The sequence below is a fragment of the Centroberyx gerrardi genome, chromosome 18, assembly GCF_048128805.1.
Source record: "Centroberyx gerrardi isolate f3 chromosome 18, fCenGer3.hap1.cur.20231027, whole genome shotgun sequence".
Lineage (NCBI taxonomy): Eukaryota > Metazoa > Chordata > Actinopteri > Beryciformes > Berycidae > Centroberyx > Centroberyx gerrardi.
The window spans coordinates 11,758,728-11,786,117 of NC_136014.1; the positions used below are offsets into that span (position 1 = coordinate 11,758,728).

The window sequence follows — 27,390 nt, forward strand, 5'->3', positions numbered from 1 at the left end:
TTACCTGACACAGTCTGTATCAAATTGGAGCTTAGGCTTGTCAATCATTCCCAGGGCGTAAAGCTGATAGGCCAGCGCACACTTCCCCACCATGAACTGGGCGGTGTTGGTCCGGTCCAGACAGTCCACACAGTTGGTCCGTAACACTCCAGTCTACAGCAATAGGGACAAAAAGTTATAAAATCTACTGACACCATTTGATCAATTTTCAAGCTATTTCTGTATTTCAAAAAGCCGGACAAAAACTGCATGAAAAAACAATTACTAGAATGAGAGCGCAAATGGTAATTTTCTTTCCATGTATTTATCTTCCATAAATAGTCAAATTATTAGTCTATTACCCTAAATTCTTGGCAGTGAAATTCCAAGAAACAGCAGGTGCAAGTTGTACCCAGCAGGAGACAATGATCAATGTAAAAGCAAAACATGTTCTGCATGGACAGTTGATGAAATTAAATATTGGCATTTCAAGGTTTCCAGAACACCTACAGCTTCTCAATATCCAACTACATAACTTGCCCTAGTTTTGCAGCTATTGCAATGAATTGGTGAAAAGGGCCACTTGACTGCTCTTATGTAATACAGAGAATAGCTGTATCCTTGGCCTAAAAAACTTTGTCAACCAAGTTCACCGTGTGTTTGCACTGCCATCTGTTTTCTATTTTTTTTCTAATTTTGTATGAGGAGAAAATACAGTGTCTTCACAAAAATAGAATTGTGAGATTAAAGCATGGGTTCTCAAAGTGTGGCCTGCAGGCCAATTGCGGCCCTCGGAAACGTTTCTGGTGGCCCGCAATGAGTTAAGGTGACATGATGAAATGCATGCGTTATATTTGGTCCAGTTCCAGTAATACAGTTTTAAACCTACCTACATCACACAGTACAGTACTTTGCTTTTAAGAAGGGTAAAACTGCGCCCCCTGGGCTAAACTGTCAAGTTAGGAATGGTTACATGGCAACCATGGTATGACTCGTGAGATGCCTACTTGCGAGACAGATTACGTCTTCATTGCAGCTATGTACGTTAGCCGGTTAGTGAGATGGAGGAGCCGGGACCATCGTGCAAAAAACGTTGTGTCAGTGAGGAGAAAAGGAAGTTTCAGGAGAAATGGAGCAAAGCTTACTTCGTTGTACCTCACAGGTCGGATAAAGTGATGTGCCTAATCTGCAAGCAGGTGAATGCAATGCGCAAGGAGTTTAACATAAAACGCCATTATGATACCAATCATAAAATGTACGACAAGTTCACGGGCGAGGAGCGCACAACTAAGCTTGAACAATTTCAAAGAGGCTTAACTGTCCAGCAGTCAGTTTTCACAAATCTGGCAAAATCCGGTGAAGCTGTAACACAGGCTAGCTATGTGGTAGCTCAAGACATTGCCAGGCGGAGCAAGCCGTTCAGTGATGGAGAATTTGTGCGAGACTGCATTTTGAAAGTGGCTGACATGGTATGCCCTGAACAAAAATCAAAGTTCTGTGACATAAGTTTGTCGAATGACACGGTGACACGACAAATCGAAGATCTGGCCAACGATCTCAAAGAGCAATTGGGACTACGTGTGGCGGGACTGGGCAAGGGGGCTTTTTCTATAGCACTGGATGAGAGTACAGACCTTTCTGATACTGCACAATTGCTGATTTTCATTCGGACGGTCACGGAGGACTTTGAAATAGGCGAGGAACTGCTAAGCATGGAGAGTATCAAAGACAGAACAAGGGGAATCGACATTTGTGATGCTGTGTGTCGTAGTCTCGATGCATACAATGTGAAGCTTTCATCCATGGTCGGTGTCACAACAGATGGCGCACCCGCGATGGTCGGGAGAAAAGCGGGTGCTGTCTCGTTTCTCTGTGACAAAGTGGCCAACAATGGAGGTGAGAACCTAATCAAATATCACTGCACACACTGAAGCGTTTTTTTAATTTGAGGAAAGAAATCGCTGAGTTCATGCAGTCGAAAGGACAAGATCTGCCACAGTTCAGTGACACTGAATGGCTTTGTGACCTAGCGCTCCTTGTTGACCTGAATACTTACTTACTTACGTACTGAATACTCAATGTGAAGCTGCAGGGCCATGGGAAGCTCATTTCCACAATGTTTGACAGCGTCAAGGCTTTCCAGCGAAAACTTCAACTACTGCAGGGACAGCTCAAAGAGGGGGATCCCGCCTGCAAGGCGCTCGCAGGTGAACATGACGTTTTACATCACCTGCGTTCAGACAAGAACCACAACCTCATAGAAAAACTCCAAGAGGAATTCTGCCACCGCTTCCTCGGACTCCAGGGACCACGAGAAGTCATTCAACCTCTTCCAAGATCCTTTCACATGTGCACTTGAAGAGCCCGCAGAAATGCAGTTCGAGCTCATCGACCTGCAGGAGAGCTCCGAGGCCAGAGCAGCATATCGAGACAAGAAGCTCATCGAGTTCTACAAAGGATTTTCCCCATCTACATACCCTGCACTTCGCCAACATGCCATCAGAATGGCCTCTATGTTCGGAAGCACATACATTTGTGAGAAAACCTTCTCCACCATGGCCATCAACAAATCCAAGCTGAGCTCCAGGCTGACGGATGCCCATTTACATGCTGTCCTTCGTATAGCAACGACAGAGATGGAACCGGACATCAAAGGAATTGTGGCCAACCGAAGACAGCACCATAAATCCCATTCGAAGTAAGAAAAGGTATGTTGATGTAGTAACAAATTCATAATCAATGTGACTTCATGAATAGCCTATTGATGACAGGCAATAATAGCCTAATAATAATAATAACAACAACAATAATAATGATGATGATGATGATGAATGTTGTGGTATTTGGTAAGCTTCTATTTTAAAAGTCTCTCTCTCTCTCTCTCTCTCCCTGCCTGTGTGTGTCTGTCTGTCTGTCTGTCTGTCTGTCTCTCTCTCTCTCTCTTTCTCTCTCTCTCTCTGCAGGTTTTCCTGTGGTGCTTGGGCAGCTGGAATTGGTTCTCAATCAGGTCCCTGCTGATAAGACAGGAAATCAACAGCATATCACTCACTCCAGCACAAGGCTCTCTCTCTGTGTGTGTGTTTGCAAGGCACTTTTGAGACAACTGAATGAACTGACATGAATCAAATGACATGAACTAATATACTGAAATGACTGCACACAGGATTGTGTCATTTCCCACTTGTGACTGTAGGGCAGAAAAGACCAGGGAATTTGTGTACAAGGTTTCTCATACTGGTGGTTTTGCAAGTTTTAGCCTCATTAACTACAAATTGTGTTTATTTTACATTACTGGCTGCAAACCATTTCCAAAGCATAAATTGTAGACATGCACCTTTGTCATTAAAACATCTACAAATGGGATTTTTTCTCCTTAGGGACCCAACATTTCCAATGTTGGGTCCCTAAATTGGCCCTCAGTCATCAAAACTTTGAGAACCCCTGGGTTGTTAGGTGGCTTACCTGCACCCGTCCACTGAATGTTTTGTGTCCACCTACATCTCCCCACCTGAAAAAATCACAACAAAATCAAATGAGAAGATAGATTCCTGGAAATGGCCAAAACATGTAAGTATTCACATGTCAATTCTACTCATCTATAGGCCTGCTGTAGTAAGTGTGGTCACTGTGGTAATCACCAAGCCTGAACATAATGGACTACACACAAACACACAGTGCAGTCATCTAAACACACTGAACCCCATAAGGATTACAAGCACAGAAAATAACAACAAGTCTAGTAAGTAGATGTATTGCAATACACACAACAGAGAACCAGGAACATGGGAGATCATTTAGAAGTGGTTCTTATGCACAATTTGTGCGTTTATGGCCATATCCAAGCCAAAGATATAAAATAAAAAAAACATCTTGATGTAAAAACCTTTGTCTGCCTTCTCTCTTCCTTTCCAGAAGTTTCAGAAAACCCCATGCAGTACACTTCTCTCTATTCATCGCTTTCTTTTTAAACCGCTCTCCAAGCAACAACAGCAGCCTGACGAGAAAACAACCGAGGTGAGAGATCACCGTGCGAGGAACCTTGGATTTTTGGAAGGGAAGCTGAAAGCTGAAAACAAATAAAATGGTCGTTGAAGGACAGAGGCTTGGTTGTAAAGGAGAGTGCATCTCGGTGTGGCATGGACTCAGTGACCTGACAGAGGAGACCAGCCAGGGTGGGCAGGGAATGTATGTCAAAGTATCAAGCAGAGGACAGGTGAGAGAGGACAGATGGACAGGACCGGAGAGAACATTAAGCTTGGACAGTATTATCAGGGAAAGACAGCGTAACAATCTCGCTGATCGCCTCCATTGTCCATGAGCCAAGATTCATTTGAGCTTACGCTGAAGGCTGCAGGTAGCATAATCATTAAAGCAGCTGTATATGAAATGCATATGGACATATGAGTGTCTGGTGTGCGCACATGCAAGTGTGCGTGAGAGAGAAGGTAAGAGAGAGACCGTATAATCATATTAATGAGACCGTGAGATGGCGTTGGGTAATGCAACATAAGGGGTAATAAATGCAGGCTAGAGCACGGTCGTTCAGTTATGTAACCGCATGGTAATGTTCAGTGTCAGTGATTAAGACGGGCAGACATAGGGGAGAGCCATGCGTTAAGTACATGGAAAGCCATCCACTCAGCCAGTTAGCAGAAAACCCTCTGCGACGCAACTCAGACACAATCTCTATTAGGAATTCACATCTGTGGGCATATAAATTAGGCACTGTCGATAAATCTGTGATTCTGAATATGTATGAATCCAAACATGGATAATACGCCTTCTCAAGGGGTTTTAGAAAAAGGGTCAGGAAAGATGGTGGTGTGGTCTAACACATGCTTCTGGTTATAACAGGTTATGCTTATATTTATTAGAGCAATTAATCCGAAAAAATCTTAATCGCTATAAGAACTTCTGTAATTTCCAAATTGCAGAGGCTGCAATTAATTGCTTAAGAGAGAGGATTTCTGAACTTGGTATTTTAATGCTGCGGGTAATCTTTGGTCCATGAATCAAGTATGGTGGTGAAAATCTTTCATATCATACTCAAACTCAGTAAATCCTGCACACTGGCATCTATTTTTTTTTTTAACAAATTCACTTTTCTTTAAACAATTTTTAAGTTGAAAAAATTTTTCTGACAAGACATGAATCACAGTTTAAATCGATATTGCAATATTCTGTCAAATAATCACAATTACATTTTTTGTCAATATCTTTCAGCCCTTGTATATATCACATTTTATCCTGCTTTAACTGTTTATCTTCCCTCATTGAACCCAGTGTAGCCTATAATAATTTAAACAGCTGTCTTGATCAATTCCATATCCTTGACAGATGTTACTCATGAGCAAACTGGTGATCTTCTACTTGGTGGTTTGGTTTATATGGAAGTGTAATGCAACCGTGGGAGTGTGTTTGTCTTGAGAGCACGTCATCTGACCGAAAGTGACCATACAGCAAAAGATGCAGAGGCGATGTGTGTGTGCGGGGTGCATCAGGGTCAACGTATGGCAAGAAAAGGCTCACCTGTCATCTGGTCTCACGGTGTGACAGTAGAAGTCGGAGCGATTAATGAAGAAACCCGTCCGCTTGACCACGTTCTCCGCTATCATACCCAGACGGTCCAGCACGTTGCACAACTTACTGAGAGAGAGACAGAGAGAGACAGAGAGAGAGAGAGAGAGAGAGAGAGAGAGAGAGAGAGAGAGAGAGAGAGAGAGAGAGAGAGAGAGAGAGAGAGAGAGAGAGAGAGAGGTCATCAATCATCTTAATTCAGCACCAGAGAAAATTCTTCAGATGAAGGTTATATTAACAGTGCAATTTTTTGTGTTTTAATAGCTGCTGCAGCTACAATGCTGATGTATTATTTTGCGACCAATTGTAATACGCAGGGCTTACAGCAAAAAAACATTCTGAGCCTGAAATGTTCCTGACTGATTTTTTTTTTTTTGGGGGGGGGGGGGGGGCACACTGCACCATCGCACCATTTATTTCTCTATTTCTCTATAAAACTAGTCCAATAACAAGAACAACGAAAACAATCGACACATTTCTGTGCTGAATGAATGAATATTCAACATACAGCATTATTAATCTATAAACCTAGTGCAATAAGGATAACTGTGGAGCCCCCCAGGGGTCACCTGGTACATAAAAAAATGATGGGAAATCAGTGGGCACGGTTTTCTTACAATTTACTCCTGAACCATGCCCACGGATTAGTAAACTATGTGCACAGATTTGTAATATCTATGTTGATAACATCAAAGAGGGACTTTTAGGCCTAGTGAGCCACAGCCATTACACACAGCTTGGCATACATATAGTGAGCTGTAATAGCCATAGGCACCTAGACCATATGTGAACCATAACCATTGATTAATCACATCAGTAGGTCTAATTTATGATCCGATGTGCGTTTTGGTGACAATATGAAACCTATTTACTCCCTATAAATCATGCTTGTAGAAAAAGCATGTTAATTAAATTTTATATGCAACTCTGTGGGCCGCTGTGGTGTCCCTGTTTGACGTTATCAATATACTTACCAGGGTTAGGGTTTTTTCTTACCAGGTGACCCCTGGGGAGCTCTGTAGAGAACAGCCAAAGCAATGTCACATTTTGATGCTGAATGACGATTGTTAATTGTGAAAGACAGATCAGGTTCAGGTCTGTCATTGCTGCTGGAGTGAAGTGGCAGCTGTAACTGTCGCTCCCGGTGTGGTCAGATATCGGAGTGCGCGCATAGCGGCGTTGTGTCTGGATTTAACTCATGTGGAAAGAGCACTTTCTTTCTGCTGGTTGAGCACACAGTGCAGAACAAACACCCGGTTCCCTTAATTTGTCGCACCAAGTGTCAAACGGTTTCCCGTCTCCACCCGTTTATTCAGTCCATACCTATCGCCGTTTGTTTTTTACTCCTCTCTCAGTGAAGCGTGTATCTTCACCAGCTTTCATAAACTTCCTTTCCATATTTCAGCTGTGCTACACTACGGAGTCGGTGCTACATTGTGATAGAAAGTAGCTTGCTGTTCATTGGATAAAAAAAAAACTTGCTCGCATTCCAGTGGTAAATGTAAAATATTGTTTTGCTTCGCTGAATATGATTGGATAAAACGCATCAAAAACAAAAACCCAAATGGAGTGAGTTTTTTTTTTTTTTTTTTGGTCGAAAATAGATTGTGAATCTAAAACGTCCATATGCCGGAAATCCGGCACCTGGCCGGAGGTCTTTAAGCCCTGAATACACTTATTCAAATTTCACCAAGGCACTAAGACACAAGCTAGGACCTTGAAACAGAAAACATCTTAACACCACAGGGGCTTAGGGAAAGGATGCATCAAATCAAACTCAGTCAAGAAAATCTCACGCTTCACTCTTTCTCAGCACAAAATACATTTATTTACAACCATTTCAGTCCTGCTGGAGCATCTTATATGGTACTGAGTAACAGCAGGATGCAGGATTTATTTCTTCCGTGAGTTTGACCTTTTGATGACCACAATACTACACTGACAAACCTGATTCTCAGTTGCAATTACGGTTGCACAAGTGTAACGCATTTGAGCTAACAAGGCCAGCACATCTGCTGCTACTACCTCTTGGTGTAGCGGGCCATGTCCCAGGCAATGTAGTCGATGCAGTGGTCTGGAGGCAGGAACTGATTTAGGTTGGTCACAGCTGGGTAGAGCTCCTCACTCAAAATCTTCTCATGTTTCCTTTTCTCCCGTTTCTGCAGCACAACACAGAGACACGTATCACATGTATGACGTCTGTTCTATTGTCAGAGAACAAGGAGAGCATGAATAGTCCTATGGATTATTGTTGAGGATTATTGTGGATTACGTTGAAGATGTGCATATAAAATTCTAATAAGATAATAGCTGCTCAAAAGGCTGCGATGAGGATACAAGAAGACACAGTCAAACACGTGACAGAGTTGCTCGTTTTCTCTGATGCATTCACCAAGGCCCATTCAGTCTGATCCGAGTCTTCTCCACTGTTTTCAGACAACAGTGGACACATCGAGTGAGTCACTCGCAAATCCAGCATGTCAGGTGCCTCTCTGTGTTTCTATATATGTGTGTGTGTGTGTGTAGTACGCACGCACATGTGTTCATCAAGGATGTTGACTTATCAAGCAGCCCATCCATCTTCACCATGACATCTTCATCAAATCCATTAGTCCTGGCTCAAATAATATAGAGCAATAAAATTTTTTAAAAAAAAGACATCACAGAGAAGGATTTGAATCAATCCAGTCCACTTCTCACACTATCCGAATTGTCCTGATGTGGTAAACTCCACCTTTTAGTATTTCAGTTTAAAATTTTTAAGTTAAAACAAATGCTGGAAATTATTTGCAAATGCTATTTGACCCCAGTCTGAGAAGTGCCTCTTCTGCATCTCCTCACAACAGATGGCTATAGGCTTGGTTACATGAAGTGTTGAATTAATGTGGAACTCTTCTAACTGAAATACTTCATGGGGTGTCCCTACTTGCTTGCTAGCATCCAGTTGGACACATCACATGTAAACAATTGCACACAGACACACAGACACACACACACACACACACAGTCTTTCTCTGTGACCTATAGTCACTCTGTCATTACATATCCATTCTGTTGTTTCTCCATGTACCCCTGCATCCCTCACTGCACTTCCTTTCATTCTGACTAAAGAGACAGTGGAGCGATCACACTGGGTGATAATCAGCTTGGATGCATCATTTAGCAGCTCACACTCCCAGTCCGCACATCCAGCTGCGCCACAGCAACCAGTCAAATTACCAGTGCTTTTAATCACCCATTCAGCACAGTACGTCTCCCACAGCCTAGTGCACACACACACACACACACACACACACACACACACACACACACACACACACACACACACACAGGGCCTTGTAAGTGCGCACACACACTTTACATGCACAAAAGACAATATAGACAGACACCATTTGTAGCCAACACATGTGCATATACTCACACAAACAGGTATAATCTGGTATATTGTAAGGCAAATGGGCATTATTCCTAATATGCACGTGTTTGTTTCATGCACCGTGTGAACACAATACTCAGCATAGCAAGTACTGCACGTTATGCACACAAGCTTGCAGTCACCGATCATGAATGACAGCACACACACACACACACACACACACACACACACACACACACACACACACAGAGGGGCATGTCTAGGTGCGAAAGTAATTTCCTATGGTCGAAAAGAACGGCACCCTAATTAAGTGAGCTGGTTGGGCAAGGTATAGGTAAGTGTGGACACATGCTTGGCCATGTGCGCTCTCAGTCTCTCTCTTTCTCTCTCTACGTACACGCCCAGAAACATGCATGAACTCAGGTCAAAAACCATGCACCCATCCCACATCTGACATGGCCACCCCAACCCCAATCACTCCCACGACGGCAAGGACTATCATGATTTTATGGTCAGTTGCAATTTTCCGTCCTCTCTCCATCTCTCTGGGATAAGAGAGAGGGAGTATAAGCAGGGGGTCCCCTCCCTTACTCCCCATAGTATACTAGTATCACATGGCTGGAGCTTGTGCGGACCGCTGAGGTCTGCGATTGGTCCCTCGTCTCGCGGCTCCCCTTGTGAGTGACAACGTGAGCATGAAACCCAAGCTACACAGAGCGTATGGCTGTGTGCCTGCATGTGTGCAGAAGCCAGTGCAGAAACTACCACTGGATCACTGGTTCAAATGAAAAAAAAAAAATGTCCATCTGCGGCGCACACGTGGGGATGTGGGTGAAAAATCAACATACAGTATTTGATGTGGATTTGACGTGGAATTATCAGTTTTCTTCGCTATCTTTTTTGCAATAGAATGATTTAGTATATTTCACTAGTGTCAAAGAAAAGTACTTTTAACAGCTAATGTGTAAATTATCATTATGGGGGCTGAACAGTTTGCTTGAAGCTTTATTTATACATTTAAAATGTTTTATCATTACTGTCATTAATGCTGCTGTCAATAGCATTTTTCACAGCTAAGAAAGTGGAATACAACACCATCTGAACTAAGTAAGAGCCAGTGGAAGAATATTATTTTGCAAAAAACAAGCAATACACACTGTGCTCAAGACCTAAAAAGGTTTAGATATTTTTTGAAATGCATAAAATGCGTTTATTGTCATCATTTAGTGTGTGCAACCTTGGCCTATATAAGAATTTTATTTTTCCCCATAGCCTCTGAGAGATTTCAAAATCTCTCAGAGAAGGCCATGTTGTAGTTGCTTTTTCCTCGTATACAAGGATTAAAAGGATTAATTGTCACAAAAAAACTTGTAAAATCATGCTACTAACTTTAGATTGTGTATTTGGGCCAATGACGGCTGCATGTCCACGTGCATGTGTAAAGGTAAGATCACTGGAAGGAAGCACTGCTTTTACAACGTTACGTGAACAGACAAAGTCTAGATGAGGGAGAGGTGGAGAAACAGCAGGTGTCCAGGTCAGTCTGTGTGTGTGTGTGTGTGTGTCTGTGTTTGTGTGTTTTGGGAGTAATGTCGAGGGAGATCGATATTCAAGGTAGTGTTTCAGCAGCTGGTAATTACCAACCACCAGGAGAAGCTCGATACCATTCAAGACCCTGGCCAATTACACAACTGCATCCCACCGCATCACATAACTACTTGTTGAGTGATTCCACATGCCCAGCATATTTCACCCAAACACATCTGAACAACATGGGCGTAACTCGGGTTCTTAGCAAAGATCCACATATGTGGCTTACATAACAGCTCTGAGAAGCAGGTCTTAATGCAGGGTTAAGCAGCAGCATACAATTTCCCAGAAAACAATTCCTCAATGAAATATTCTTCCTCTGTCATCTTTTCTTGCTTCCTTGAGTGATAATTTTCCGGGGGGACAGCTATGGTCGCCATCCATTGCTCTTACTAAGAAATCAGTCCTAACTGATAAGGAAAACTGTATGTTCATGTCCTGACTTAATTAACACAGTATGCAGTTTGTTCCATGTAAATGTTACACAACTGGAAGTTTACACAGGTTAACAGGAATAGACACATAGCCCCTTAATATGTATTCCTAAAGCTGAAGCACCCAAGTTTACTACCTTTTCAACAATAGTAAGGCCCACCTTCATTTATGTCTCACCTCTTGTGGCAACATGGCACATGCATGTAAATAATGGTAGTCCATGCGTGTAAAGGAACTCCATATATGTCAAAGTAAAAAATATGTGACAAGAAGAACACAGTATGTTTCCAAAATAACTCTCAAAAGGAATGACTACCTTCTGGCAGGTCAAAATAAGCCACAAAGAAAATTAACAAGTTGACTGTGATTTTAGAAGGTTAAGCCATGATTTTCAGGTCCCAGAAACAATGTCTGCATTATGGACAGTTTCAAATCACATGGTCATAAACTGCTTTTGGCATTAATGGCTCATGTAGTGGGATAAGGTCTAGGACCGACCCTGTGTGCTTAAATACCTCTCTGAATGCCAGTGTAACAGGTGCTTTGTTACATGTGCATTTCTGAGAATTCATACTATAACCTGCTGTGCACTGAATGGCAGCCAGTGGCATGCCAGGCAGTAGCATGTACTATCCATGTACAGCAAATCCCCTATAAAAAAATATAATTTCAATGCAATTGTCACTGTTATATGGTTTCTATGTTTTTAACCTTGAATATTTTACATTGAATTGAATACATTGCATTTTGCTGTCATTATACCTGTTCAGGAAAAAGGAAGTTGTGCACTTAAGTGTGTGTGTGTGTGTGGTGTGTGTGTGTGTGTGTATTACCTTGACCAGGTTGAGGATGATGATGGGTGAGCCAAATCGCTGCAGCATCTGGTCAAAATGGAGGGCAGCTACATGGGCATACGGGTCAGCTTGGTCCACTGAAAGAGAAGTCACATTGATGTTGTCTGAATTCATGTTTAAGGCATTAAAAGTATCTCATGTTAAGAGTGGTTAGATGCATCATTTCCCAAAGTTTTGTCAAAATTGGTCAAAATCAGTGGTGTCTGAGATATTACGTGTGACACAAAGAGGAGTGAACAAATGATGTAGTGTCTCCCTTTGGACTAATCAGTGTAATTCTGAAAATGTGAAAACACATGGCTAGACACCAGGCAGTCATTCCTTTATGTTTCGTGAAAATAGGATCAGTGGCATCAGAGATATTGTGACGTACAGACAATTATCATGAATGATGACACGCATCATTCCCCAGAGTTTTGTCAAAATCTGATCAGTAGCGTATATATTGCGCAAATGAACAAACTGACGGACCGGGCTCGATCCATTGTCCCTCACCCGATTTCACCTTGGGGGGACAAAAAGTTTACTCTGCCACATGGCAAAATGAGCTTTCATTCAGGCCAGAAAATTCCTTATATAACTCCATGCATCCCGTCTCCACATCCTGCGCCTTCTCAAAACTCAAGGTTCTGCCCTTAAACCGAGACAGAGCCAAAGAGACGAGGCGATGTAACTTGTTTTAATAGGGTCAGTCTGTTTCATAAGGCCAACATGAATGGCCAAATAAAAGTATTATACTGGGCTGTGCGGTACAATGCCACACTCAGCAAGCCAATTTACTTTTGACCACAGCCGCTGCTTGTTGTTCACCGTTTCATGCATTCTCTCAATTTTTTTCTTTCATCTGCTCATTCTTTATTTTAGAATCTTAGTTGACGTCTCCATTGGCTGCTCATGCGGAGCCCCACACCTGCAGCCTGCCACTGAATTGGACCAGTCAAACAACCAAAGGGACGGATCAGAGGAAATGGGTCAGATCACGCCACGGTTCATCTCACACAATTGCTCGCCGACAACTCTCTCGACCCGCACCACTAACACAAACGCCAGCTCAACAACAACACACACTTCTCGACTTCACTCCTCTATCTATTTCTTATTTGCACTGCATTTTGTCCGTCATTCCTCTGCTTAGACTTCAAGGGAGATGAGAGTCTAAGACATTCTCATTGCACTCTGGGTAGGGAATGAAGTCAGGCCATTAAGTAAGGTCATCTCCTTCACAACCCAGACATTCACGTACTTCAGGGCAATCATAAAGACAGTACATACTTGTGTAGCAGTGAGTCTTGGCAGAGGTAAGGGCAAGGCAGACGCATGGCGTGATATGGTCTACTGTATTCTGCATGCACAGGCACTGGGCTCACATTGTCTCTTAACCGTGTCGCTGACCTAGATTTGTCTAATGGATGTCACTCTATGCAGACACACAAATATTTAGATGGACTTGAACATGGCTGGATGATTTGTCAGCTTTTAGGTGTGCCTAGCTGTGAATAGATGAGGACTCCAGTCATTTTCACAATATTCAAAGCTGTGGACAGAGAGCACAAAGCCAGACATGTAAAAAGGGTATGGTGTTACTGTAGATATAGGCTGTTATATCACCACTTGAAGCAGAAAGACACCGCAATGTAGTCCAAGACACTACTGTGAACTCTAGAGAGGACAAGTAAACTTAATATGAGTTTTCTTTTCTCCTTGTTTCTTTTTCTTTATCTCAAATTAGTATCGGTGGAATGATAATTGAAATAACGGAACTTCAATGGAAGCAAACGTGGCAGCTGAAAGAGGAGCTATTCAGGAATAAACTTGAGTTACCAGAGACATAACATGCTGCCAACCTATACATTTACACACACACACACACACACACAAAAATGCTTGCTTGTGTAAGCATTGGGGACGATTTGGCAAATGTCAGATAAGGACTTAAAAGCGGCAAACTGGGAGCAGGATGATGAGGTAAGTTGATCCGCACAGGGATTTTAGTGACACGCTCTGTGTCTCTACCTCACGCAGGTAAATGTCATCCAAGGATGAATTAAAGGGCAAACGGGGGAAAAAAAACGATAAGATGATTTAATACAGTCCCCGTACACATACATGCACACATGCCGGCGTGCGCACTCAGGGGCACACACACACACACACACTCACACAAACACTCACGCACACACGGAGCCGTCTCCAATGTCAGTCTCAGGGACCTGATCGCCTCCTGTCCTGCTTTTGCATTTTTATCCCGTTGGACTCATAATGCGACAGAAGAATGGATACAGAGAATGGAACCGAGAGGGGGGCGTCCTGGATTCACCGTTCTCTTTTTCATCTTTGTCCCAGTGCTTGAGAAGGACAGCCCTGAAGCAAAGCCACACTGTGATTTTTAATGCATTTATTCTGCTTATACTATTCTCTCATTACAAGGATGTTTCTTGTCCTGAACAGCTGCTAGAATTAACTGTTATATACAGTATATATATTATATATACTGTAAGAATGAATATATTGAGCATTATCTATGATAACTAGTGAAAAAACATATCGTGGTAGCCATTCTCTATACTGGATTTAAGCTTTACCAGAAGATATGGCCGTTTTTTGTATTTGTTATGCATATAGGAATATCACCTTGCCTAGGTAGATTAAAATAAAAACAACTTCAGTCCGCAACTGTTCAGCAGAATTAAACAGGTTTTGTAGAACTAGCGATTGAGAGAAACCTGTCTCTTGATGGAAATCTACTGTAAGGAACTTGAGTTTAACACTGAGGCTGGATTCCACTTCAGCACATCCAGATATGCCATTCAGTGGATGATTTCTTCTCTATTTCCTTACATGGCAACAAGTAAGCCCCTCTGATCTTCTCTGCAAGGGCAAGTGGTTTAGAGAAAAGGTCCATGCCAAACAAATTCCCCTCAAAACCTGGGCCGCCTTGCCAATATCTCTACCTTCTCCTTAGCAAATGGATAGAGATTTTAGACTATTACATTTACTGTAGGCCTAATGTAATATATAATGCATAATCTTTCATATCTGGACCAGACTATGCTGATATTGTACAACAAATGAGCCACTGACGTATAAAACGAGGAAGACATCTGGCGTGTAGCAGCGGTCTTACATCGTATTGGGGGTTTGGGCATCATGGTGGAGATGTCCTGGGACCAGTAGAGGGGGACCGAGCCTCGCACCTGGACGTAGGAGGAGTAACTTCCCGCCGTGAATGACATAACTGAGGCATCATGGATGATCTGCTCCGTCTCCACCTCATTGGCCACGTCCCCCTAGAGACAACAGAAAACAGGATTTCTGGATTTTTTTTTACTTTTTGCCAATGTAGAAAAGTAAAGCAGGAATTTGTGTAAACTGAAATCCAAGCCAATCTCAGTACAGAAGTGCAAATAGAAAGAGGGTCAAATCTGTGTTTTTCTTAAAGTAACTTCCCCTCTCTCCCCACACACACCCACACGCACGCAAGGCAGAAGCAGCGGGTCAAATTAACCCCCTGCGACCAGCCTGACTCATCTCAATCATCCCGGTGCCTCTCACCCCAGCCTCCACTATCTATTCTTCCCGGTTGTCTTGGCAACCATTGTACCTCGCAGTTGGCTCCTCTTTTGAGGAAGCGGGTCCCGGCAAATTTGCTGGAGCGCCTGGCGATGAGGGTGATGTGAACCGGTCGGCCATAGATCAGAAGCTCTGTAGTCGGTAGGTAAAGGAGGAATACTAATACACCACTCACACAAGGCGTTACACAAGCGCATGCTCGGACACACACACACACACACACATACAGATCATAGTTCTACAGTACATATTCTCTTTTTTTGTTATCTCCCTCTCTGTTATTTTCCATCCTGGCCATGATCTCTCATTGTCTCCCATCTGTTTTCCCCCACAGCACTTGATAGCTTCTTTTCAACCTTTCATTTATAATCATTCTGTCATTCATCATTCTTTTTTGGTCTTGTTTCTTTTACCATATGGCTCCTTCTTCACGTTCTCCTCATAATCTGTCCATAATAACTACAAATTTCTGGTTTTGCCCCATCCGTCAGTTGTCCCCATATTGCACCCAGCACCAGCCACTCTCTCAGAAAACAGCCCTGAAAGCCAAACAGCTTCCAGGAACTGTCTAAATTCCAGTGTGGTAGCGTGCTGCCTGATAAGAGAGATGACACTGTTGACTGTAAACAGCACCAGCTCAGTCTGCTCCATTTCACTGTGCAACACTCCGGCATTAGGCAAAGACAATAACACAATAGCCGGCATATGTATTAATTCATTAATACTTTTGTTTTTAATTACTGAGAAACTAACTTTTTTGACTGAAAAGCAAAAAGCACATTTCTCCCTGTTTGGTGTGATTTATGGAGGTGAAACTTGATGGAAAATGATTGAAACCTTTACAGTGGGTAACCCAAGGCAGCCTTTTACCATAATAAATGAGACTGTTTACTTGGCTCTATCCATGCCCCGAGCAGCTCTGCAGGACCAACCGATGCATCAATACTACAAAAGCTTCTCAAAGAATGTCGAGGAAATTAGTCATGTAAAGCTTTATATAAAATCGCGGGTATGCAGTTTGGGTCGAGTCAAAAGTCAAAAACGAAAAAAAGCAAAACAATGGATAGATTGCATGGCCAAACATGGGGTAGCAGGCAGGTGCAGGTGCATGTACACACACACCCTTTCTTGTATCTTCCATCCAAACAGAGCAACTATCTAGCTCATCTAATCAAATATGCATAATGTTTTGTTTTTCCTCCAGTTAACAGATGGAGAGATTATGCAAGCGCTAGTGTTTACATACCTGATAACCATTTCTTAATTGCCATCATACTCGTTTTCCTACGGCCCTGAAAATGTACAGAAACCGCTGCTGCTTCTGTTTTGGGGTGAGTGGCACGCTCGCTCGCAGTGTGTGTTCCACGTGTTTCGCTGGAGGCCAAACACATTTCAACAAGTGACTTGATGTTAAGAGATGAGGGGGAGTGCAGACAGAGGATGAGAGCATGAGACATCCAGTTGTGTTCTGATCTGTTCGGTGTGATCTTTAATGCCTCATGAAGGTTGTGGGTTTCTCTGCATTTAATAATAATACATTATATTTATGTAGCGCATTGCAAGATACTCAAAAACACAGTAAAGTTTACATTTATCAGTTGTTCTTTGTCTGTATAGTTTTGCCTATTCAAATTAAAATCCCAATAAGTACACTAACAGTCAAAAGTTTGGACACACCTGATTGAATGCACTATATTTTTCATTATCGTAAAGCCATTTTGATCTAAAGGCTTATGCATAAACAAATATAAATAGTGAAGTTGATGCCTATGTATGAATTTCTTTCCAAAGCCTTTGCCTTTCCATCAAGGCAAAGGGCGGCTACTATGAAGAATCTAAAATATAAGATAGTTTTGATTTGTTTAACACTTTTTTGGTCACTGCATAATTCCATTTGTGTTATTTCATAGTTCTGATGTCTTTACTATTATTAGTAAAAAATAAAGAAAAATGTGGTCTGTCCAAACTTTGTGTACATTCTTTTAAAAAAAGTTTATGCTAAAAAAGAAAATACAAGTTGCTGATGCAAATAAAAGAAAAAGTCAGCAAGCACACGTACTCACCAAGCACACGCAAACACACATAAAAGCAACAGACACACAATCTTGCAATGCTCAATCCAAACTCACGCGAACGTGACAAAAGGATACTGGACTGGCCACAGAAGCCGTGGATAATGTACATGAGCCAATCGTGATGCACTGTGTCCTTGACCCGTTCCAGCAGCTTCCCGTTCCACACGTACTTGAAGTACGGCTCGTTCTGCAGGCCGTAGACCACTGTGGTGGAAGAGCGGGAACACATAAAACCCTCCGGATCATCTTACTGAACCGGGATTAGACCAAATTATCAGTTAGACAGTAACAAATGGAAAAGGAAGCTCAGCTGAGGTGACGCAGGCTGCTGAATAAGAGCATATTCAGACACAGCAGTAAGTTATAAGTGGTTTTATGCTTGTGTTGTTGGATGTCTTCCATGATCTATCCCTACCTCTTTTGGACTGGTCTTAAATGAAGATAGAAAACTCCAAACATGGAGCAAAACTTTTTTTTCTTTGTGTGTTCTGAGTTTAAAGTCAGATTTCTGAGAATAAAATCAACAATAAAGGCAGGTGATTTTTTTTAGGTTAATCTCAGAATTCTACTTTAAACTCAGAGTTCTGGTTTTATTCTCAGAATTCGGACTTTAAACTCAACAAATCACCAGCCTGAGGAATAGAGGAACAGAGGTTATGGGTTAATTTCGGCTTACCTTGCGTGGGCAGCCCCTCGTCCTCAAAGATGTCGAAGCTGTCCTGCTTGCTGTGTGTGTGCACCTCTTCCTCGGCGGAGGAGGCCGCCGCTGACCCCAGATCACAGGGCCTCTGCAGCAGAGTCAGGTTGTACTGCAGCGAGTGGCTCAGGTCATAGCTGTAGCTGCAGGGCCATTTAAAACAAGTACAGTCTGTACAGTCTCACAGCGCATTCATGATTTGGCCAAGCTACAGACAGCATGACTAAAAACGATTTCAACACACATTGTAAAAGTGCAACTATCAGCCATAATCCATGTCAGACAGGGTTGTGAATTGTGACCATGAAGTGTGACCTTTTGGTATAAAAAAATATGTATTATCCATAGTATAGTATAGATATTTTTCCTCTGATGTTGACAGAAGTAGTGACAAATGGAGTCGACAGAGTAGTTCTTTCTGAATATGAGAGGACGATTGTTGTTTGAAAATTCACAGCCAAGATTCATAGTTAAGGTAAATTTTCACAATAATATATCTTTTTCACCCTTTTAGTAAATAGATACTGCACAGAATTAATTTCTAAAGTCATGTAAACCATAATGAAATTCAATAGTACAATGGTAAATTAAACTATAACAGAAGTTTGCTGGCACACACGTATAGAATTAAATTTTCCTCTTAAAGCATAACTCCTGCCATTTTCGACTTGGACCATATTTTCCCATAATTATAGTCAATTGATTCCGACCAAAATCTCATCTGTCTAATTTTTATTAAATACAGAGTGGATGGAGACAAAAACAATTAGCCATTTTCTCCTTATTTCAGCTACCAAAAGGAAAGCAGTCAAATCTTGAAATGCTGCTAGGGGGAACAAAGTGGCCAACATGACAGGATAAGTTAGTTAGTTAGTGTGTGTGTGTGTATGTGTGTGTGTGTGTGTGTGTGTGTGTGTGTGTGTGTGTGTGTGTGTGTGTGTAGGTGTGTGTGTGTGTGTATATATTCAAGGGCTGAATGACTAGTGTGTGACAAACTAGGTCTCTGGACCAACTCTGAATGCAATAGCTCTAACTTTAATATCTGTCCATGGCTTTTGTCTTTCTGCATGTCCCTTTTGTGATTACAACCACTGGCAGAAAGAGATGAGTCATAAATCATACATTGATGTTACTATGCAACCATTTCTACTTCAAAACAGACCTGTGGTCCTTAGATGAAAGGATAAATATTAGAGAATAGAGAATTAACTAGACCCATTGTTATAGCGGTACAGCTACAAATTACTAGAACAAAAATCACTGATAGGAACCGTGTGCAAAGAGTTGGGAGTCTAAAGGCAATCTATTGAAAAATTCATATATTTTATCCTTATGGTTCATGACAGTCCAATCAATATTTGTGTAAAATCTGGAGCAGCTCCGTAGAGACACTTTGTGTTTGTGTGTGACAGAGAGATTTGGACTTAATGGAGATAATGCTTCCTTTGTAGAAATTGTCATGGAAATATTCACCACATTCAATGAGTTTGCAGCTTGTGTGCGCACTCCTCGTGACAACCAAGGGCGCACTTGTCAAGACGGAATAAAGCAGCTGTCTGGAGGTCAGACACAGATGAAGCCGTGCACGTTCATATGTTACTAGGCCTCATCTGAGTTCCTTCAGCAGACCTACTGTACACATGCACATACACGAGGCCGGCATTGTGTTGAGTTCATGACAAATCAGACTTCCTCCTCCATTCACTAACCTCAAATTAGAAATCAGACTATCAGACTCCTATTCTGGGCAGCTCTAAGGTTTCGGCTCAGAAAGAAAGTGCAACACACTGAAGAGCAGGCACTCTTGCTCTGTAAAGAACATACAGCACACTTTCTTCCTGCGACACGTCATGGAAGGTGGGCGCATCACTAGCCTGGCTTACCTGAAGTAGAAGTTGCTGGATAGGTCCACGTTCTGAAAGATCCGCACGTATCTGGGAGAGAGGCAGAACTCAGTCAGTCAAACTCACATCGAAACAAAGAAGACATGTTTTTGACTGATGGAGTGGCATTTAGCTTTGTACTCAAACAATGTGAGTGCTCTACTGTTGACATTTTGCTACATCTATGATTCACAGTTTTATGGTTATCACCCGAATGAGAAAGCTTAAGGCAAGTGAGGAAACTGTTTGATGGGGCAGGATTCCCACTTCTACAATAATTACAACTGAAGCATACACAACCAAATGAAATATGAAATTACTCGCTCGCAGTCATTGCTCGTGTCAAAGCCCCAGACTGACAAGTTGGGTACATGTAAATGGGTTTGTGGGTCAGACATTGGAGCCATCATAGAAGCAGCGGAGATATCAATCGCTCCAACGGCAGTAGCCTCAACAGACAATAATGCAATACAGCCAATCCTATTACCTTCGCTGCTGCAACAACCAACAGGGATCAATGAAGGTTCATCGTATTATCTTGTCTTGTCTTAATGATACAGCAGTGGCAAGGTTAAGTGGACGAGGGGTCAAATACTGCCTCAGTATGAGAATGAAGTTCTTGTTCTTGAGGACGTGTGTGTGTGTGTGTGTGCGTGTGTGAGACAGGGGCTCAACCAATCATAAACACTTGACATTGCAATATTGACTAATGTATGTTCCAAATCATAAGACTGAATTTTTCCTTTGCTGGAAATGTCTTTCAGGCAGATTCCTAAACAAGGTATTCTGGTGCTGTGTAGAATTTCTAGTCAGAAATGTCAGAAAAAGACATGTAAAAAACTGTCAACATGTACTCCCATGTAAGGCACGATATTGACGTTTTTTGGTCAATATCGGGCAGTCCCAGTGAGTATGTGTGTGTGTGTGTGTGTGTGTGTGTGTGTGTGTGTGTGTGTGTGTTTGCATGAGATGAAAACACTTGACTGGCCACACGATCTTAAATGGCCTAAGAAAGGGGAGGGTGAGAGGGGGGAGAGTGAAGAAGAAGGAGAGAAGGAGAGAGAGAGAGAGAGAGAGTACCTTGCCTCGTCAGGGTGTGCGACCCTGACCGAGTCATTGGGGATGTAGATCATGCTTGTGTCTTCAATTTTGTAGATGGAGTGGCCGCCGATGTCGGCCATCTTTCTGCGCTTGGTGATCAACACGATGTAGTGTCCCTCGAGGAAACGTACAAACCCTGTCAAGACAAAAAACACATTATATAAAATCTATTAAGATAAAACAATCAAATGAATTACCAAACCAAACAATAATTAGTCAACACAGTAATCCAGCGTATAATGTGTCACTCACACTACAACACTTTCTCTTAAGTTAACTTTGCTGTGCCAGAACTCGTATAACTTCTGAACAAACTCGGAGCAACTTAATTTGTAGGTCAACCTTTCAGCTGCCTGAGCATTGACTGGGGCCTTGAAAATGCAAACAAATGAACAAGTGAATTTGTGGGCTACAGTGTGAGTGGTGACATTTCACTATATTGGCTAGGATGCCAGCAATACACTCCAATCCATTTCTTTGCTCTTACATAATTAAAACCTGGCCCAGAAACGAGTATCACACACATATACTCAATGATTTGCTTTCAGCTTCTGACAAACCATTTTCTCATCTATGACATTCAATGCATAATGGATGATGTCTGCGTGTCTTTTTTATAATGGTCTGATTATATTAGTAATATTCACTTCATCAAGGCCAGTACCTTAAATAAGTGAGCCTTCCAGATATACTGCTTTCATAATATTGCCGCCAAGATGAATCTGTTGTCAGCTGAATTGTGGGTCATAGATGCAATTTTGCAGCTGAATAAAGTCAGCACTGCAGAAGCCCTCCCACATTTGGACTAGTTAGCATCATGGATGCCCCCAGTACCCTAGTATTACCCAATTAGCAAGAGGGATGAGGTTTGTATTATCTCTGCCATCTTTTCACATACAAAGCCTCAAATGTAGGTGCATATGATGTAAATCCATGCATCCATTAACAACCAATTCCATATACAACAATAACTTTAGCTCAAAGACAAGGATTAAGACTAATCCAATGAAAAATGCTTTAAATATCCATGTTTGTAAAATGTGCGGTCCTTTATCTGTTAGTACAATACAAAAAATATATGAGTCTAACACACTGTACATGCTCTATTGCAACCAGTGCTGGTTGATAAATAAAAGACAAATGGTAAGATTCAGATTGTTTCACACTTTGTCCTTTTTTTTGTTGTGTGCTTCTCTGAGCTCATTGCCCGCTCTGCTAAATAACTCAGGAGTCATTCTGTCCAGGTGTGTAATGAGAGAAGGCTCTACCTGGGCATGCCACCCATTTAAAAATTCACATTTGTCATTTCTGTTCCCAAGGACAGTTTAGTCAATGTAGTCATCCCTTGAACTTGTTATGCCACTGGGTTGTAAAATCAGGGGCTGCTCCATAGACAATGAATGGGGCGCTGACTTTGTGGAGCCATAAGATGCTAAGTTGAGTTGTCACACCAAAATGAAGTTTATATTCTAGCATTGCTAACAGGCATGAACCAGAATTTAAACCCCATTTGGGTGCAAGAACAAACAAAAATCAACAAAGTCAGCACCCTATTTACTGTCTGTGGGGCAGTGCCAGATTTTACATCCCAGTCACAAATTCAGGGGTTAGTCCTCCAGTTTCTAGCTTTAGGAAAGAGTGGTACATGTTCAAAAGTATTGACTAAACTGTCCTGGGGCACAGGAAATAACATAGGTGAATTCCCCTTTAAAATGACAGTAGGTTGGAGGTGACTATAGGTGACTATAGGGGTATAGCATTCATGAGGGATTTAAGTGGAAGGTGGCTGACCTAAATTTGCAGGCGTCAGGCATTGTTCGCCCCGTTTAATGACAATAAGACTAAGCACATAAGCTATGGCCTTGTCTGAGAGCACACTGTACTTCCACAACACCCAAGGACCTACTTAAAATCCTTTCAGTTGATGCATTGTTGAATAACAAATAATTTGCAAGTGAGTTCACTGTATTTCTTGCTGCCAGAGATGGGTCAGGGTGACACAACTGCTGGATGAAAATGAATACAAATATACTAATACACCAATAATGGTAGTCATTATATAACAGAAAGGGGCTCTAGGGATATATTGTACTCTGCATGGCCACATCACTCTTTTATTCTGTATGACACTGTGACTTTGCCAAACAGTTGCTTGTGAAAGGAGATGATGTTAAGGCACAGTGGAAAAAGCATCCAATTTAGCCATTTAAACAGATGTCACAGACAGAATCTGTCGGTGTCAGTGTGACCGACCCATCTACAAGGATGATGCCTCTGAATTTTAGCTTCAAAATATGCCATTATAACACTTATATAAAGGGGAATACTAGGGAATTGAATATACTCCTATGCCCTAAATGGAGTCTGGCCTATATTAGTTAACAGTCACTTGTATTTCCCTTAGCCAGAAATGGAAACGTATATTCCCCTACACACACACACACACACACACACACACACACACACACACACACACACACACACACACACACACACACACACACACACACACACACACACACACACACACACACATACATTTGAAGATGAATTGGAAAAAGTGGAAAGGGTGATTGTGGTGGTATCCAGGTTTCTTATGTTTTTGTGATATGGTCAATTTTCTGGTTAGAGCAGATGACAGTACAACAACATGAAGCTCATTTGGAAGTAAACACTTGGACACATTTTGCATGAGCTCATCAAATCTATACTTCAGTCTCTATCAGCCTTAAATGCTATTACGTCACAGATTCTTCATCAGTCTTGGTTCTTTGTTATCTGGCCTTGTGAAAGAGTTGTTGATGTTCATAAATACTGATTGGATGGTTTTATGCCATAAGAATAAGATGCAGAAACTCTTGACTTCAGTGTTACTCCCCTTTAACTCATACAGCATCTAACTACTACTGTAGGAAATACTCCTGTGCAATTGTTTGTGTGTTATGCATTTAATGCAGATTGTGTTGCTCTATTTTTATGACTTAGATGAAGATCAGACACATTTTAGGAGCAATTAATGCGTGAATCCAAAGGGTTTGCAATGTTTTTCTCACCGCTGTATGTTTCTGTGACAGACAAATTATCTGGCATGATCTGACTTATATTTATTTAAATGTCCCCCTCATATGTGGAATAAAATGTGGGACCAGAAGAAAGAAGCCAGACGCCTCACTGTCAGAGAACAAGTCATTCATTTTGAAAAGGGGAAAAAAACTGTTATCACAATGTTTCGACCAGGCCGCTGACGGTTGTGCCTTGTTCAAACGAGGGGCTGAAATGAGAAGACGAGGGCAGACTGTCTGCCGCACCTTGGACCAAGAAAAGGGCTAGACAGCAGATACTACAAATGTTTAGGCTTATGAGATATTACACAGTAGTAATTAGGTCTGTAGGGCAAAGTCCACAGCACAGTGATTGGGGAGATTAGTTTGTCTTTCCAGAAACCAATCACAAGACTAAAAAATGTGTTACACTGTCATTTTAGTTTGCCAAGCTCATTTCCACAGAGACCCAATTAAAGAAGGGAGCCTGAGATCTATGCACTTATTAACAGATTTGGAATTACATTTCTAGCCTTCTCTTTTTGAACATTACTAAATGTAAGAGAGTCCCATTAATACACTGCTGCAAAATCGGTTGTGAGCACACAATCTAGCGCTTACAGAAAATGTGACTATTATTGTTGTAGCGCTGCTTAACACTATTGTTATCGTTTCATTTAGTCTCATTTTGTGCATTTTGAGAGGTGCTCGATTTGCCACAAAAGCCTCTCTGGTCGAAGCTGCATATCAAAAAGCAGTGGAAAGGGAAAGTAATAACCATGTCCCAGTGGAAAGCTTCATTTGACAATGGAATAAAATCGTATACATGTTAATTCCTTTAGATAAATCCCAAGTCACTGGAAACACTCACAGCTGTAGGATTAATACCAGGAAAGAGCAAACTGCCTCTGGAGATGAGGTGCTAGAGAACACTAGAACTCATAACTACTACTTCAGACCTTTATAGTATGTAGTAGGTCATGGACAAGGACCATCAGTCCTGTGAGGACTGATGGTCCTCACAGCAGTGAGGAGGAGAGTGACCAGAGGGTGGAGGGGCCTTTCTTACCCACAATGCCGTAGGCTGACACAGCCCTGGACAGGCCTGAGGAGCCCTTCTGGCTGATCTTGGTGCGGTTGCCCAGGTCCAGGCGCCCCAGCAACTCCCGGACCTCCTGCTGGCTGTACACATGCTACACGTACACACACACACACGCACACAGATACAAATGCACAAAGCTGTAAGCACTATTCTCTTTCTGTATTTATGTACATAGTTTCCATAAACCCTGTTTTTCCTTAATATACAAGAAAGGAGAAAACAGAGCATGACCATGTATTTTTGGACTAATATCTTACAATTCAAAACAACTGAGCCTTGAACAACTGAAGCCTTTCTAGTAGAATAATCAGGAAAAGACTGAAAGCCCTTTTTCATCAATACCCTCACATTTTCTATGAAAGCATTTAGATTGATCTTCTACAAGGCAATTAAGCCAAAAATAAATTAACTGCTATGTAAAACCTTTCTGCAAAATCGTCATGAATAAACAGTAAATGCCTCATTTTTATTTCTCAGTTTTTCAAGCAAAAACAAAATTGCAAACAGAACAACAATCTCTGCCTGCTGGGCCTCCACAGAAGAACTTTGTTTATCCAAATCTTAGACTTCCCAAGTGAACAGTGTATTACACGGGCATAACAGACAAGAATATGCAGAAATGCACAAATACTGTATTTTTTTGTATTTGTGTGTGAATTGTCTTGTTTATTCATGGCATTAAATGTATGCCACTGCAAAACACACTAGATAAAGCAAGGTGGAAAGTGTGCATGCTTTTTCAAGCTTTGCATTTCACTGTATATGACTGTATTTTCACTGTTGCACAGGTTCAAATGACCTCCACTGTGCAATTAGTGGAGTTATTCAATTCACTGTAAAACCTTAATTAAATTGAGAACCTTACCAGAGAATACACTGTAAAGGAATATAGTATATGGCATTATATATGACACTGCGTTCCTTGCATATGAACGAAAGTGAAAGACGGGACTGCGTTTCCCGCTTCAAAACTCATCGCCTCCAGCTCCTCATCATATTCCCAAGCATCCACACATTGTTCATAAAATACTGTCCAAGGCCACTGCACAAAAGCCAATCACATGGAAATAAGCATTGGTTCCCTCTGAAGTCTAATATCTACAGGAACGAGAGCGAGGGGTGATGGATACTTAGTAATGGATACTTTATAATAACAAACCCATCGTAATCATAATCACCCACAACGAGAACAAACAAATCAACTGCCGGCTCATAGATCGCGGTAATGAGCGGCGGAGAGGAGAAGGAGGTGCGTTCAGCTCTCATCAGCTAAGCTGTCATCCACAACACACTTGGGACGGGGTGAGTGATTGTATAATTTGCCCCCAGGCGTACTGTACAGTATTACATAAGGATATACATGAGCATTGTACTGACTGCGGTGGCAGCTCAGCGCTCACCTTATCGTCGATTATGACCAGGTCCCTGGGTTCTGTGCGGTCAATCTTCAGGACGCGGTGTTTGGTCTGGGCCTGATTGCTCCCCACCAAAAAATACCTCTGGAAAAGAAAGAATAAAAGCATTCACGTACTGTAGGCTATAATATACAATTGATGTAAACACAGAGATAAGGGCTTTTGCAGTGCATGCTGCTTCTGATGATATGTGAATGCTAAAGATTATGATAGAGCAGTGATTCTCAACCTTTTTCATATCAAGGACCACTAATTTAGTCCACATTAGGGCCATGGACCCCCATTTGATGAGATTTTGTCTCTTGGACCCAAATCTGAGAATATTTTTATTGTTCGATATGATTTTGTCCAGAATTCCATGACTATCTGTGTTGTAGGTAGAGAGATAACAGTGGAACTATGATCAAAGTAGTCATTCTTCTACATTCTCTAATAATACATTCCCTGGAATCCCCTCGAGGACCCCTGGTGGTCCCCGGACCCCATGTTGAGAACCACTGTGATAGAGTAATCATATTACACGGTTGATTTCCCAATGTATCGTGATTACTCGTTTCCAGCATCATTAGCTTCTTCTTGGAAGACATTCAAATTAAATCCACTCTCTATCACCGGTGTGGAGCAAGAGCGCGGCACATTAGCCAAGCCTACTTTGAAATGATGCGTTTCACACAAGACAAAGGTTTCAAGGTCCA

The 27,390-nt window shown here is 41.9% G+C and overlaps 3 protein-coding genes across 3 annotated transcripts in view; 1 reads left to right on the top strand and 2 right to left on the bottom strand.

The window, feature by feature from the left end:
• Positions 1-27,390, bottom strand: part of LOC139926156 (testis development-related protein) — a 404,183-nt gene that overhangs the window by 212,398 nt on the left and 164,395 nt on the right. The gene's annotated exons all lie outside the window — the stretch shown is intronic.
• ccdc167 (coiled-coil domain containing 167) overlaps positions 1-27,390 on the top strand; it is a 209,928-nt gene that overhangs the window by 48,369 nt on the left and 134,169 nt on the right. The gene's annotated exons all lie outside the window — the stretch shown is intronic.
• Positions 1-27,390, bottom strand: part of fig4a (FIG4 phosphoinositide 5-phosphatase a) — a 59,115-nt gene that overhangs the window by 29,910 nt on the left and 1,815 nt on the right. Inside the window, exons 2-14 of the mRNA XM_078289828.1 lie at positions 26,681-26,779; positions 25,248-25,371; positions 21,117-21,273; positions 20,037-20,087; positions 18,133-18,296; positions 17,532-17,660; positions 15,413-15,513; positions 14,936-15,098; positions 11,791-11,888; positions 7,582-7,715; positions 5,509-5,625; positions 3,442-3,487; positions 5-153 (exon numbers count right to left, since the gene is read on the bottom strand). Coding sequence (XP_078145954.1) covers positions 5-153; positions 3,442-3,487; positions 5,509-5,625; positions 7,582-7,715; positions 11,791-11,888; positions 14,936-15,098; positions 15,413-15,513; positions 17,532-17,660; positions 18,133-18,296; positions 20,037-20,087; positions 21,117-21,273; positions 25,248-25,371; positions 26,681-26,779 — 1,532 coding nt within the window. The remainder of the gene's footprint in view (positions 1-4; positions 154-3,441; positions 3,488-5,508; positions 5,626-7,581; positions 7,716-11,790; positions 11,889-14,935; positions 15,099-15,412; positions 15,514-17,531; positions 17,661-18,132; positions 18,297-20,036; positions 20,088-21,116; positions 21,274-25,247; positions 25,372-26,680; positions 26,780-27,390) is intronic.